At 35.9% G+C, this 16093-nt stretch overlaps 1 protein-coding gene across 1 annotated transcript in view; it reads left to right on the forward strand.

Annotated features, from left to right (window-relative positions):
* ABCB5 (ATP binding cassette subfamily B member 5) overlaps positions 1-16093 on the forward strand; it is a 92837-nt gene that overhangs the window by 54086 nt on the left and 22658 nt on the right. The window contains exons 15-19 of the mRNA XM_070425151.1: positions 587-724; positions 3536-3679; positions 4569-4673; positions 4856-4933; positions 10104-10187. Coding sequence (XP_070281252.1) covers positions 587-724; positions 3536-3679; positions 4569-4673; positions 4856-4933; positions 10104-10187 — 549 coding nt within the window. The remainder of the gene's footprint in view (positions 1-586; positions 725-3535; positions 3680-4568; positions 4674-4855; positions 4934-10103; positions 10188-16093) is intronic.

Below are 16093 nucleotides of genomic sequence, written 5' to 3' on the forward strand. Positions count from 1 at the left end.
GCTAGGAAGAAGGGATCAGAAAGAGTATCTTTGAGTCATCTCCCTCACAAAGCTCCTTTAACTAAGATCTGCCCCTGCTGGTGGAATAATTGTTTTTGATGAAGGCATTGTTTTCTCCAGTTAATTATACAGATCTTTAGGGAGAGGCAGGGGGTGTGGGGAAGGCATAGTAAGTCATTGTCACTCACTAACATTTTAGTATGAGTTGGACTTGCTCGTTATGAAGCCTGAAAACTTCAGCAAGACCTGCATAAGAATATACCACTTTCAATAACAGAGGCAATATTGTTTAGAGCAGCAGTTCTCAATCTGTGGGTCGCGACCCCTTTGGCGGTCGAACGACCCTTTCACATGGGTCGCCTGAGACCATCCTGCATATCAGATATTTACATTATAATTCATACCAGTAGCAACATTACAGTTATGAAGTAGCAACGAAAATAATTTTATGGTTGGGTCACAACATGAGGAACTGTATTTCAAGGGCCAGAAGGTTGAGAACCACTGGTTTAGAGGGATGTTTAATAAAGTTTCTTTGAATTTTTAAGGCATTAGTCTAATGGTAACCTGTATGTCGTCATTTAAGGATATTAAAAAGGCTGATGAACAGATGGAATCAGTGGCAAATTCTGAAAAAAATACCAGTTCAGCTCCTCTGTGCTCAATGAATAGCATCAAGTCACAGTTTACTGACAAGTCTGAGGAATCTACTCAACATAAAGAGGTAATGGTTCAACTATCAACAAGTTTACCCACATGTTCTCCAATGAATTTTTATTTAATCCGTACAATATTTAGAATGCATTTATGATAAAATGTTACTATAGCACTAAATTTATAAAACAAACTCTTTCCCAAACTTTACTGTAGCATCACTATGACACTGTAAGAAAGAGGCCCTCAAATAAGCCAGCACTTTTGTCAGAAGCCATTATGCAGACAAGAAAGCTATGAGAATGTTACATTATTCTTTCTTTCCTATGAGGCAAACTGTGGGTTAAAACAGTGGCTCAGGAATTGTGGTACAGATACTACCAGTGATGTTCAGAAGTAATTTGGGTCATATAAAGACCCAGATCCACCCCACTACCAGGACACAGGTAAGCACCAGCATATACAGGGTCTAGTCCTCTAATCCCAGGGCACAACCAGAGAGAGTGAGGAAAATGTTCAGAGAGTGCATTGAGGCCCAAAGTGCATCCTGGGCATGTTAAGAGAAAGGAGGCTGAAATAGGTGAGGTAAATTGGAAATTGAATAGAGTAGTACTGAGTGGTATGAGCTGTAAAGAGGGTTACAGCAGGGTGATCTCAACTAGCGGAGAGCCTGGGGGTAGGAGTGGGGAAGCAAGCATGAGAAAAAGTACTCCTTGCCCAAGTGAACAAAAGCTGTGTGCAGGAGGTTGCAGGCATCAGTGATCTGGCTGAAACAGGCCAGTGCTATCTGGTCCCCATGGTTACACCTTTATTGGACAAACGAAGAACTGGAGAAAGCACTTGGTATCCAAACACATGAGAAAACAGGCACCTAGCTCTCAGAAAACTGTAGGCAGAACAACGGAGAAAAGAGCTCACCCTGCAGGGATGTTCTCGGTGAGCCATCAGAAAGAGCAGGAAGAAAAAATGGAAGTATCCTATTTACAGGTTCTTAAATGATATGTGTCAGTTGAAGATAGAGTGTGATTTTAATGGCTGTCAAAGTAAATTTTAGAGCAAAAAGATCAGTTTACCAAGAACTGAAGAGAGAAATAGATAAATTTGCAATTATATTCAGAGATTTCAAAAGCACCCCTCTTTTAAATATTGATGGAACAAATAAACAGTAGTTCAATAGAGACAGAGATGGTGTTAATAGTACTGTCAACCAACTTGACCTACTAGACATTTATAAAAGTCTAGACCTGTCAATAGAAGAATACACATTCTTTTCAAATTTACCTGAAACATTTACCAAGATAGTCCATATACTGGACCATAACACAAGTCTCAATAAATTTTTTAAAATTCAGGTAATTCAAAGTATGTTACCTGACCAAAATAGAATTAAATAAAAAATCAAGAACAGAAAGTAGATAGGGATTTTTGGAAGTTAAAAAACACAGTTTTAAATAATGCATGGATCAAAGAAAAAAATCAAAAGAGAAATTCAAAAGTATTTTTAACTGAACAAAATGAAAATTTCAAATGAAGCACAAAAGGATATTAAGAAATGTATACTACTAAACACCTGTATTATATATAAAAAAGATCTCAAATTAATAAACTATAAACTTCCCCCTTAAAACACGAAAAGGAAAAGATTAACTACAAAGAAGAAGAAAATCAATGAATTCCAAAGCTGGTTCTTTGAGAACATCAATAAACTGAAAAACCTCTGGACTGACTAAGCAAGTAAAACTTAGAAAGAAGACACACATTACCAATATTAAGAATTAGAGCCGAAACCGGTTTGGCTCAGTGGATAGAGCGTCGGCTTGCGGACTGAAGGGTCCCAGGTTCGATTCCGGTCAAGGGCATGTACCTGGGTTGCGGGCGCATCCCCAGTGGGAGATGTGCAGGAGGCAGCTGATCGATGTTTCTCTCTCATCGATGTTTCTAACTCTCTATCTCTCTCCCTTCCTCTCTGTAAAAAAATCAATAAAATATATTTTTAAAAAAAAGAATTAGAGTGATGACATTACCACAGAAACTACAGATATTAAAATAATAATAATACAATCATATGAAAACATTTCTGCAAACAAATACTACAACTCCGATGGAATGGACAAATTCTTTGAAGGACACAAACTACCAAAGCCTACTCAAAACAATGTAATAGCTTGAATAATATTATATCTATTAAAACGAAATTAAGCCAAAACCGGTTTGGCTCAGTGGATAGAGCGTCGGCCTGCGGACTGAAGGGTCCCAGGTTCGATTCCGGTCAAGGGCATGTGCTTGGGTTGTGGGCACATCCCCGGTGGGAGATGTGCAGGAGGCAGCTGATCGATGTTTCTCTCCCATCGATGTTTCTAACTATCTATCTCTCTTCCTTCCTCTCTGTAAAAAATCAATAAAATATATTAAAAAAAAAAACGAAATTAAATTTGTAGTTAAAACCTTTTTATAAAGAAAACTCCATGCCCAAGTGGTTTTACTAGTGAATTATAACAAACAGAAAATGGAAGAGGAAGGAATTCCTATTCTCTGAGAATAACATTCATACAGTTTAATGGGAGTAAAGAAAAATATACATATTATTTCCTCTATGAGTCTTAGCTATCAAAACATGTGGGTTAATTTGAACTTTTTAATGGTAGCAACTGAGTGAAATGCCAAAAGAAGTTGCACAAATAGTCACTTTTAAGCAAGATTCCTTTGTTTTGAGGTCATCACCAGTAATATGGGCAGCAAAATCTTTCTAAGAAAAATTATTTCTACTGATTCACCTGTTGTATTTGATATTTTACATTATCAGTCTGTTTAAGATTGCTAACTTCCCTAGGTTCCATTATGCTCTCAAACTGGGGTTTTAACCAAGGTATTTTATTTATAGACAGGTCTCCCTGAAGCTTCACTGTTAAAAATTTTAAAATTAAACAAGTCTGAATGGCCTTCTGTAGTTCTGGGGACATTGGCTTCTGTTCTAAATGGAACTGTTCATCCAATATTTTCCATCATCTTTGCAAAAATCATAACTGTAAGTAAAACTAATTTGCTAATTGTCTCAACAATTATAAACAAAGTGTGGCCTGAGAGAACAGACCTATTGTACTCTGATCCAGCAAGAGGAAAATTGGGGTCCCCTCTACTGTGGGATCCATGACAAAAAGGTTAACTAATGCTCTCAGGGAACAAACCAGCCACTATTGTGACGTTTTTGGCTGGAACTTGTTGACTGGGCAATCAGTAAATAAATTGCTTTGTGTTCTAATTTTGACTCCAGTGCTGTATCAGCATTCCAAAGCATTGAAGCAATAAAATAGACAAATACAACTGCTCTTCTTTCTACTGTTCAAAACAATGGCCATTTTTTATTAACAGCCAGATCAGGGAGAGGAAAAAAGAGTTTTAGATTTTGCTGAGGGACCAAGGAAAGTTGATGGATTCAAGGATTTTACTAGAGCTATGTTAAGTTTTCATTCTCCCAGATTTGCACAGTTATGCCTTAATCAACATAGATGCCAATATGTACATGTATAATTACCAATTTTAGGAACAATTTCTAGGGACATGTGCAAAGTTCTCATATTGAAGGTAGTGCTCTAAATAGAGGAATACTAAGAAATCTGACTTATTGAAAATTATTGGAAATAATTCAAGCTGGTAGTTTCTTTGACAATACACTGTGAAAATAACAGGTAGAGGACTCATTTGTCTGATTTCATATATATATATCATCTTAAGTGAGAGAATTAACAGCAAATTATGCTTTTATCCCATTTAATAAACATAGAGGATAAAACAATGGTATACCTTATTATGTTGAAATTCATTTTTAAAATCCTGATGAATAGACATTTTAGTTTTTTCTCTCTTTCATATTTTCTTCCAATCACCTGATTTTTAAAAACTCTATTCTTTTTCAGATGTTTGAAAAAGATGATAAAACCACATTAAAGCGTGACGCAGAAATTTATTCCATGGTATTTATCATTTTGGGTGTTATTTGCTTTGTCAGTTATTTCATTCAGGTAAGATTTCAATGAATTAAACAAGTTTTAATGTGATTACTTATTTATGTTATCTTCTCTATTTGAGATAAAAATAACTAAATATAATAACTAAATAAAATATAAATAAGTAAATATAGTAACTGTTACAAAGAAATAGGAAAGAGTTAAGAATAAATGTAGATTTTCTTTTTGTTTTCCAGGGATTCTTTTATGGCAGAGCAGGGGAAATTTTGACCATGAGATTAAGGCACTTGGCATTTAAAACCATGTTATATCAGGTCAGTGTTTAGTGGATTTTTTCTTATTTTATTTAAAAATGTGCTTTTTAAATATTCTAGCTTTAAGTCAATTTCTTCAAGTCAATTTCTTGACATAACCTTTCTTTTGCTCATTTAAAAGCATGCTTTTTGTGTTCCAAGTGGCATCTGATGTCAGAATTCTTAAATTTCTGTAAGAGAAGCAAGTTCAAAATTGTATTCAAAAATACAACTTATAGAAAGCAGGATTTAGAGTCTGCTCCTCATTCCTTGCATATTTCTTGACAAATCTTTAATGTATAATGTAGTGTTCTAGGATCAGAATGGAAGCTCAAATTAAAACTAAAAAGGAAAGTTAAGAGCTACAACATCTTGAATAACATATATGAAAAAGAGTTAATTTCCCTTGTTCTCACCCATGTGCACAGCTTAAGTTTTTTTACTTCATACTTATTTATTTTTAAAAATCTTTATTGTTGAGAGTATTACAGATATACCCCTTTTCTCTCCCATTGCCCCCCTCCACCCAGTTTCTACCTTGCTCCAAGCCTTCACGACCTTTTGTCTCTGTCCAGTGGTAATGCATATATGCATATGAGTAAATAGAACAAAAATAAACTGATGAGTAAATAGAACCAGAGGCGTGGAAACAATCACTTCATATGTCTTAAAGCAGCCAATCGCTCCTTCCTCAGAAGAGTTCAGAATTCAGATAACATCAGTCTAGCTGGCAGATCGGCCTGCTGAACACTGGTGATCAATCACACTTGTGAAATAAATAAAACCAGGTGGATTAAGTAATAATCTTGAGAAGTGAGTCTTGGGGGCAAATGACAGGAATGTCTCCGTTTGGCACCTCAAAAATTCTTTCAGGAGGCTGAGGTGTATTGGGTTACCCTGAGAGCAGTAATCACTTGGAGCCCTTCACCACACTTTCAGCCACCAGAACTCACTGTGCAGGAACAAATAGCTTCCTGCCAGGTCATTTCTTTTCAGAAATAGAGTTTCTGTCACTCCAGCCAAGTCATCAAAACCAGATTTTACATCTTGTGACTTTTAGCAGTAGCGTTTGGAGGGCTGCTGTGTAACAAAACTCCTTCACTTTTGTGCACTTAGGGAACTAGGAGATACAAAATGCAACAAAACAAATGGGAGGTTTCCCGGAGCAACCTGATGCTCCAAAGTAGTTGGTGCCGGACACCCTCTGCTCAAAAAGGTCCAGGGACTGGAGACTCTCCTTAATCCAGAAAAAGGAAAATCTAAGGGATCATAAAACCACATAGTGCCTGTATGTCTGGCTCATGTCAAACTTGGAACTTTAGTTTTGTTTTTATTTTTTTTTTATTTATGAACACAATGTCTTTACTGCAAATTTCTGATGATATAAGGTGGAGTTTTAATTAACTAATACTGTGTTTCACACAAGTTGACAACATTTGCTCATTTTGTTTTTTCTTCGTGATTTATGTTTCTTCATGTTCGAGGATTTTCAGTTTCTGGAAATTTTTAAAAATGTTCCCTGATTGAATGTTTTAAACAAAAAGGGTATACATTTTAACCTTTAAAGCATTACTTTGAAATTCCTCTGTAGAGGTTCACAGTATGCTTTTAGTAGAAGAGTCTCAAGGTCACAAGCCACTTTAACTTGTAGATATTATTAATCCAATATCCTGATTGTTAATAATGGACACTGATGCTTGGCCTAGCATTAGCCTTGTGAACATAAGGACAGTAGCATTCATGGATAAAGTAGCTTCTGCTCATAAGAATGCACCAATCTCTAAGCCATAAACTCTGGTCCTTCAAAAAACATGCATGTACAGAGATACACACAGAATCTCTATGTTATTCATGTTTTTAAAATTCCCTCTTAAATTTAACTCAGCCCTTTCAGCTTAGTGTTTGTTTTCCCTTTTCATCCTTCAGCATTCTTTTTTGCTTCTTATCTTTGGGGTGTGTGTGTGTGTGTGTAATTGGAGGAAAAGCAAATAATAGTAATTTGGGTTTCTTTATAAATATCTTCCCAATTTCACTTTTGTCTACAGTGAGGGAAGCTCCTAATGTTTAGTTTTGCCTAACTCTTATTACCTGGTTTTTGTCCCAAGTGAAGACTTTTTAAGGCTTAGAAAGCATGCTGAGACTTGCAGTGCTTTATATAACCATTTTGAAACCTCATTTGAGGTAGAGGTATTTATGGAATCAGGTGTGTCTTTTTATAGGTATAAAATCCATATTTTATTTGATTACTTGTGCTTCTTCCAGTTAAAAAGAATGTTCTAATTGTTGCTGACTTTAGTGGTTGTAAATAATGCATTGCTAATTGTGTTTCAAAGCTAAATTTATACAGGGTGTCCCAAAAAATGTGTATACACTTTCACAGCTGAGAGCTCAATTTTGAAATGAAATGTATTTTAATAAACACTGCCTTTATAATTATTCAAAAGTGTGGATATACATTTTTGGGACACCCTATATTTCTTAATGATAAATATTGACCTATAGATCTATTGGGTTTTTGAACAGATTTGAACTTTATTTTTGCCCATTACTCTCTAAATTAGATTGGCTAAGTCTTCTGTGGGAATGTCTCTAAATCATAAGATGATGGAATTAAATGATGATCCCTAAGGGATCTCAAAGGGCTAATTCCAAAAGGATTTGAGGTAACAAGTACTGAAGCAGGAGAAATAAGTAATGAAACTCAACTATAATGCTTCAGTTAGATGGGAGGTAGTTGTTTAAAATCTCTGGCATCTAGTTGCCTAAGTTCAAATCCTGGCCTCAGCACTGGCCAGGTGTGTAGCCTGGGGCAAGTCATATTTAATCTCTCTGTGCCTCAGTTTCCTCATTTATAAAATATGGATAATAATAATATCTATCTCACAGAGGTGTGATAATTAAATGAAAAAGTACATACCAAGTACTTACATAGTGTTATTTATTTCTAGTAAAATGTTTGCAGGAAAAAAATGGATTTGTTAGTATAAAAAAAAACCTGATAGCCTTACTTATCAGAAATAGAAGAAGCAAGCTAATTTTTACTCAACACCAACTATGTTCTAGAAACTCTAAGTGTTTGAAAATATATATTGCCTATGCTGGAAAACAGTCCCTAGAGCGGTGATGGTGAACCTATGACACACATGTCAGAGGTGACGCGCGAACTCATTTTTTTGGTTGACTTTTCTTTGTTAAATGGCATTTAAATATATAAAATAAATATCAAAAATATAAGTCTTTGTTTTACTATGGTTGCAAATATCAAAAAAATGTCTATATGTGACACGGCACCAGAGTTAAGTTAGGGTTTTTCAAAATGCTGACACGCCGAGCTCAAAAGGTTCGCCATCACTGCCCTAGAGTGTACAGCTGCTGACTTGAAAAGCAATTCTCGCTGATTGAACACCAGATAATGACTAAGACTAGTCACATATGAATCCTATGCTTTGTGTTACTATAGAATCAAGAATGGACTATTCAGTAATGAATTCTCTTTCTACATTTTAAAATCCCATTATATAAAAATTCTCTATGCAACTCATGTCATATTGCAATATAAAAATAATTAGAAAATGTACAGTATATCTTAAATGTTTGTGTCTACAATAAAAACAGGCAATGTCTCCCAGTTCAAGCGTACTGTAGTATCACTGTGGTTGATGTGAGTTCCCAGTATGTTAGGCTCTTGACTGGGATTGTTTTCAAAGTGACTGTGTAGTGCAGATCCTGGTCTCCACAGGATGCCCTCTGGGCATCTAGGACCCTAAACTCTTTGGGACACTTTCCCATTCAAGGGCTTAGAGAGTAGTTCTGTCTTGCCAGGATTGTGCGCACTCTGGCTCCTGCCTTATTATTCCCTCTCGGGAGCTTTATTCTCACGTGACTTCATGATTAATGCACAGCCTTCTATCTGTTATGCTTTTGTTTCCTTAGTTGGCAAAAATCTGTATGTACTAGTAACCTAGGCACCAGGTTCCTGGCTGGGCTGCTATAAGCCCAGTTATTTAACTCACTAAAAACAAATCACTTTTCAGAGACAGTCTCCTGTAGTTTTAACCCACAAGAGATATGTGGTTTGAGTGAGTGGGAGGAAATACTCAATAGCTAATAAAATCAGAATTCCTTGGATTGAGAAGTTCTAAGTGCTGTCTCTATTTGCTGTTGAAAATGGAATTGGTTATAACATGTTGCTTTTATAGCTTATATTTTTATTACCTGTCTCCTTCTTCAGATTGCATGCTTCTTGGCTGCAGGGGTTTCATAGCAGCCTTTCTGCCTCCTTAGCTTCTCACAATGGTCAGTGCTTATAAAATGTAGGGGGTAATGCGAAGTGTCAGAGAAAGCCTTGCTTATGTGGGTCCTAAAGAGAAAAAGATAGTTTATTACTAATTGGCTTAAGTAGAAAGGTCTGGAAATATTTCTAATTTCTGTGGTGCATTAGCTTGCTTTTTAAATAGGGTCTGCTCTCCACAAATTACTTGTGGAGTAAAATTACAAATTACTTGGTGGTTCAAATTGATCATTTTTAACATTGATTATTCTAACAATACTAGAGGCCCAGTGCACAAATTCATGCACCAGTGGGGTCCCTCAGCCTGGCCTGTGGGATTGGGTTGAAACTGGCTCTCTGACATCCCCTGAGGGGTCTCGGATTGTGAGAGGGTGCAGGCCAGGCCGAGGGACCCACTGGTGCATGATTGGGGCTGGGAAGGGACTTGGGAGGTTGGCCAGCCAGCTGGGGAGGGACCACGGGAGGGCTCCAGGGCATGTCCGGCCTATCTCGCTCAGTCCCATTTGGCCAGACCCCAGCAGCAAGCTAACCTACCAGTCAGAGCATCTTCCCCCGGTGGTCAGTGCATGTCATAGTGAGCGGTTGAGCAGTCTTAGCATATCATTAGCATATTATGCTTTGATTGGTTGAATGGAAAACTGGACACTTAGCATACTAGGCTTTTATTATATAGGATTGTAGCATGGCAATAAGTCCAAGCTGTTGGACTTAAGTTTTCAGTTTATATCTAAGTATAGATCTTTGTGAAATAAGAAACAAAAGTCATTTGATCCATGATATTTACAAAAATTAAGGACATGTGAGTAAGGAGGCAGGTAAATGCCTTGTGACATACTATAGCAAAATAATAACTCAGAGAATCTTTTTGATACTTGTATGTTAATTCCCTTTTTTCTCTAGGATATTTCCTGGTTTGATGATAAGGAAAACAGCACAGGAGCCTTGACAACAATATTAGCCACAGATATAGCACAAATTCAAGGAGTATGTATATTGCTTTTATTTTTTTAAATGGCATATGTATGTGGTATGCATGTATGCACATGTGTCTGTGCATATACATGAGCTATACTGAGATGACCCACATCTTTAAGGAGACCAGGTAAGTCCCACGGCTAAAAAGAGATCTCAGTAAAAGGTGTAAGGAAGTTTTAATAAAAGAAGAGAGTTTAGCCCAGCCAGTGTAGTTCAGTGGTTGAGTGTCAACTCAAGAACCAGGAGGTCACAGTTTGATTCCCAGTCAGGGCATATGCCTGGATTGCGGGCTCGATCCCCAGTAGGAGGCATGCAGGAAGCAACTGATTGATGATTCTCTGTCATCATTGATGTTTCTACCTCTCTCTCCCTCTCCATTTCTCTCTCTGAAATCAATAAAAACATTTTTTTAATTTAAAAAGAAGAACATTTAGTTTTTTCTTCTCCCCAATAAATAAGACCTTACTTACCATAATGTCTAATAGGTTAGATTCATGTGCACATCTGGGAATGATTCTGTACTAGTTGTTATACAGATCAAGTTAGAGATATGTGTAATAATGACTGGTCATGTTATATATAAACAAAATATTTATGCACCATATTCAAAATTGATGACAGAATGACCAGTATAATGTATGTCAAAGTGATGCTTAAATAAGTATGGGGAGTACAGTAGTATGGAAGAGATAAATAATAATTTATTAATTTTTTTCCAGTTATTTTAGAAAATTAACCTTTGATCACAAGTGGGACTTCAACTATAATTGAGAAAATGAGTGCAAAACAAGTTTTCACACTTTTAACTTAAATGAGGTAAAGCTTCTAATCTCTGTTAAAACAAGAACTCTAGCAGTTATAGTATCCTTTTTCCTTATCATCAATGTGGGAGAAAAGGAAAGTTAATGATGCACCTCTCTCTGAATGACAAAATCTTAAAAGTATTTTTTATTTACAAATATTAAAATGTCAATTACAGCATTGCTGCCAGAGCAACAAATTATCAGCTGAAACAGCCCGTCAAAATTGCATTTTATGGAGGCTATTTCCATAGGATATAGCCATTATTCTAACTTATGTAACTTCCTCAAGACCTCGTTCAATATATAGATACAAGGGCAGATTTCTATTACCAGAGAATAGAACAAGTTGGTTACAGCTGTGAATATTTCAGTGCATCCAAATTGGTTTGGAAAAGTATTTTAATCATTTAGAAAGAGCTCAAGAGGAAAGGGGCATCACCTTCATCTTTTCCCAAAACTCTCTTTGGTAATTTTGAAGGCAAGGCTCTAAATTTCATTAGATAGTATTTAAATATTAAAATAGGGTTGAGCAGTTAAATTTTACTGGCATAAGTGGGGAAAATGATAGGTAGAATTTCACGTACTAAAGTAATGGGCATAGCATTAATAGCAAAAATATAATTATGTAAATGACAATGTCTTTTTTTCAAAATTCCAGGGTTCACCTCTTTAGACAAAAATATTAGTCTCTATAATTCCATTTGAATACCCATACTACACAATTTGCTGTTTTCTTCTTTACTGTGGGAATATGTTTTTCTTACTATCTATCATTTAGATCTTTTAAGAATTCAGTGAAAAGGCATTCTTACTGGCAGCTGTATTTTATATGTGAGCTATCTTCTCTTTTAGCAAGTATTTACTTTAACAAAAGAACAGATTAGGATTGAAAGACCAACATTGTTTTCCTTAAATTAATTAGTTGTTTCTAATAAATAGTGTTGTCTCTCATCAAGAGAAATTAATGAGAATATGTGTGAGCCTAATTCCTTATAAGCATCTGACTAATACAACTTGATCACTTGAAACTTTGTTGCAATTGTAAATGTTGGTCTCATAATAACATTTGGACAGATCATTTTCATTGAATGAGGAGAAGTAGCTAAAGAAAAATGGTTAGAATACTGATGGTAGATTTTAAAATTACTGAATTTAAAAATCAAAACAGCCAATGAAGGATTTCAAGAGTGAAACTGTGTCTACTAGCATGTAATTCACATAAGTCCTTGCTTTGCCATAGAAAGATAAATTCATATCTAACATGAATGGATACTCTTTTTATCTAAGGAGGAATTATTTATCAGTCCTATTTGTCCACTATTTCTTTTCTCACAAAGGCACACTACCCTATGAAATAATTCAGGTTCATATTCCTATCATAGCAATTTAAGATATATTCATCTCAGTTTCTTCATCATCTAATTTCAGTTACATTTTATTTTATCAAATGTGTTAGGGGGAATGTTGATAAAATAGTTCCTTAATAATAATAAATATTATTTTGAAATATTTACTAATGACCAAAAAATATATGCCCCTGGCCATTTTTAGAAACTCTGATACTTTGAGAGCCATGAAAAACACATGTTAGTAAAATAAAGTAATAGGACAACATGATTCCTGAAATAGTTCAACAAATACAACTAATTTAGCTGTTCTTATTTCAGCCTGAGGTCATAGTGTATTTCCAGTATATCTGTCAAGAGAGTATTCTCTGTGTAAAATGTAGTTTTACTAAAGGTATAAGGCCATTTTAGATCCTTTGGAAGACTAGATTCCACAAAATTACGAAGATATTATTGCTGTATCTTTTAGCAACCCCTTTTCATCAACCAAAAGTCTTATCTCATTTTTGTCCACAAGGAAGTATATTATTGACACTACACTTGATGTAATACTGACAGACACAAATATAAGTTACAAGAATTCTTCTCATCATAAATATGATTATACTGCCCAAAGAAATAAAAAAACTCATTAATTCCAAAAGCCCAATGAATTGATTAAGTGTAACTAGGTCAGTGGTCGGCAAACTCATTAGTCAACAGAGCCAAATATCAATAGTACAATGATTGAAATTTCTTTTGAGAGCCAAATTTTTTAAACTTATATAGGTAGGTATATTGTTATTAACTTAATTAGGGTACTCATAAGCTGGCCTTCGCTAAAAACGGACGCGACTAGCACTAACCACTGCACAATGAGACTGCTGGCTGACTGGCTCACTCAACTCGTGCATGAATCATGTGCGCCTCCCCCACGCTGTGTATCCCATGGCCCGCCTGCACCTTGTCTCCCGTCGCCTGACCAACCAACCGACCTACACCCCTCACTTCTTCTAACGCCACTTCTTCAAAATAGACTTGCCCAGGCCGAAAACCGACTTCTGCGCATGGGCCAAGAAGTTTCAATAACACTGTATGTGCACGCCCGCACGTGGTATTTTGTGGAAGAGCCACACTCAAGGGGCCAAAGAGCCGCATGTGGCTCGCGAGCCGTGGTTTGCCGACCACTGAACTAGGTTATCATTACATGGACAATAGTGACCTCATTTCTTGACTTAACATTTTGACATGGGAAATACATAAAACAGCTTGTCATTATTTGTGATTCAAAGAATGTTAGTAGGGTGGAGGGGGATGGGAGAGGGCAATGGGGAGGGACAGGACATATGTAATACTTTCAACAATAAAGATTTATAAAAAAAATTTAGTAATCATCAAAATAACTTTACTATAGTATAAGTGTGGCATATAATCAAAATGACTTTATCATAGCATAAATTAGACATATAATTTCTGTTTTGCCTTCATTTAGAGGCATTATCAAATCTACAGCAGCAGAAGCTAATATCCAAAGCCATACTGGTTAAAGGTGGTTCTTCTTGTAAAGAAAAATTTTAATCTCAGCTCTGAACTCAAAATATTGCAATGAAACTATCACTGCTAACCCCTCAAACAATTGTGTAGTAAGGCAAGTCAAGATAGTCAGCTTCTGTTTTTGACAAAAATGGAAATAAAGATGGTTAAGTTTATAAGAGCAAATGAACATCATCATCATCAGACTGGTCCAATAATGTGTGATAAATTCAATGATTTTCCACTAAATACTTGCTGATGAATAATACGGTGAATAACAATATTAAACACCTTATATTTTCACATATATTTGTCCAACTAAGTCTTTTTTTCTGCTCTACAAATATTTTTCACCACCATCAGTTACAATACATTTTGCAGATTCCACTTCAGGTGTACTGACTTAGGTTTTTCTCAACTTCTTTGAAAATATTCTCACCTGTAGTTGTTCCATGCAGATTACTCATTGAAGTTAACTTTTCAGTCACTTCAAACTCAGCATTGGCTCCTCAAAAAACCCACAGTTGAGCAATATCAGTAACATATGTCAACCCATCAAGAGCCAGGTAAAGCTAATCAAAATAATCCACCTTGGTTTTTAATTGACTATTGTTATTGCTGACAAAGTTCTCAGCTTTTTGAGCAACTTTTCTCACAAAAACACTAATCATCTGATGTAAGTTTGTGCTATCTAAACAAATTTGTTTCCACTGCAGCAAACACAATTTAATTAACTCATTATCCATAAATGACTTTATTTGCTTAGCTAACAAATGAGCCACTCAAAAACTTAATTTCAGCCTCATTTTCACTTTTTAGTTTTATGAAGAAATTATGCTAAGATGAGATACTTCACTTAAATTTTCTAATTTTTCTGAATGTTGCTTTTCTATGAATTAGGAATATTGTGATGAGTGCTTAGTCTGGTAATGTTGATGTATTTTGTACATTTTTAGTACTATATAGTGTCATGGCATCATAAACACAATGCTATGGCATCTAATTATAACACAAAGTAACCCACAGTCCATTGTTCCTTAAAAGCAGGACATTCAAAGTCTTTTCCTTTCTTTTTTTGAGATGTTGAAAATGCACTAGTAATTTTTTTAAAATTAGGATAAAATGTCAGTATAGCAATACATGTGGCACTCCACATGCTGTCAAATTGTAATCACCTCACAGATTTGTCACATGCTGAGCAGCAGTACAAAGTAAGGAGAGTGACACATAAGGTTTCTCTAGCAACTACTCAACTCCATCATTATAGCACTAAGACAGTCACAGACAACAGGTTCCAGTGAAAGTTTATTCCTAGACACTGAAATTTTCATTTGTAGAATTTGATATGGGTCTTTCTGATATCTGCATTATCTCTTAACTTTGAAATATATATTATCTATATATATAAAAGCCTAAGCGACCAAACAACTGAGTGACCGGTGGACCAGTCACTATGATGCACACTGGCCACCAGGGGACAGACACTCAACGCACAGGATCGGGCTCCCTCCTGTCTGGATCGGACCTGCGGGGATCAGGCCAAACCCGGCTATCTAACATCCCCTGAGAAATCCCAGATTGTGAAAGGACGCAGGCCAGGCCGAGGGACCCCACCAGTGCATGAATCCATGCACCAGGCCTCTAGTACAATAATAATAACTTTTAACATCATTGTCTGCTAACTCTAACATTTGTGTCAATTTTGGGTCAATTTTAATTTATTGCTTTTTATGCTCATTGTGGGTTTTATTTTACTGCTTTTTGCATACCTGCAGTTTTGACACACTAAATTTAACATTTTTGAGTACTGTATATTTTTATATTTTTATATATCTGGTTTTGCTCTGAGATGCAATTACGATACCTTAGAAACAGTTTGATCCACTTGGGTCTTGATTTTAAGGTTTATTAGGCAGGACTACAGCCTACTATTGAAGCAAAATCCTTCTACATATTCTATTCAACATTGTGAATCATGAGGTTTTCTGGTCTATTCCCAGCCACCATTCCCAGCCCTCACACATATATTACTCAGCTAAGTTTTGAAGGAGGACCTTCTGCAGATATCCAGATTTCTCTTTCCGTATACCTCTCTTTGGTGTTCTCTGCAACATATTCTAGCTTTCTTCCGTGACCTCTCCAGAGCTCAGCTACATTTACTCAAGTTAGGGCTCTACTCTGTTGGGCTCTGTCATAATTAACCACTTCTAATCTGAAGCCTGACTGCTCTTTCAAGGGGTAAGCTAGGATAATC

Source organism: Myotis yumanensis, unplaced genomic scaffold, assembly GCF_028538775.1.
Source record: "Myotis yumanensis isolate MYYU_CA2020_CCGP unplaced genomic scaffold, mMyoYum1.0.hap1 SCAF_9, whole genome shotgun sequence".
NCBI classification, from domain to species: domain Eukaryota; kingdom Metazoa; phylum Chordata; class Mammalia; order Chiroptera; family Vespertilionidae; genus Myotis; species Myotis yumanensis.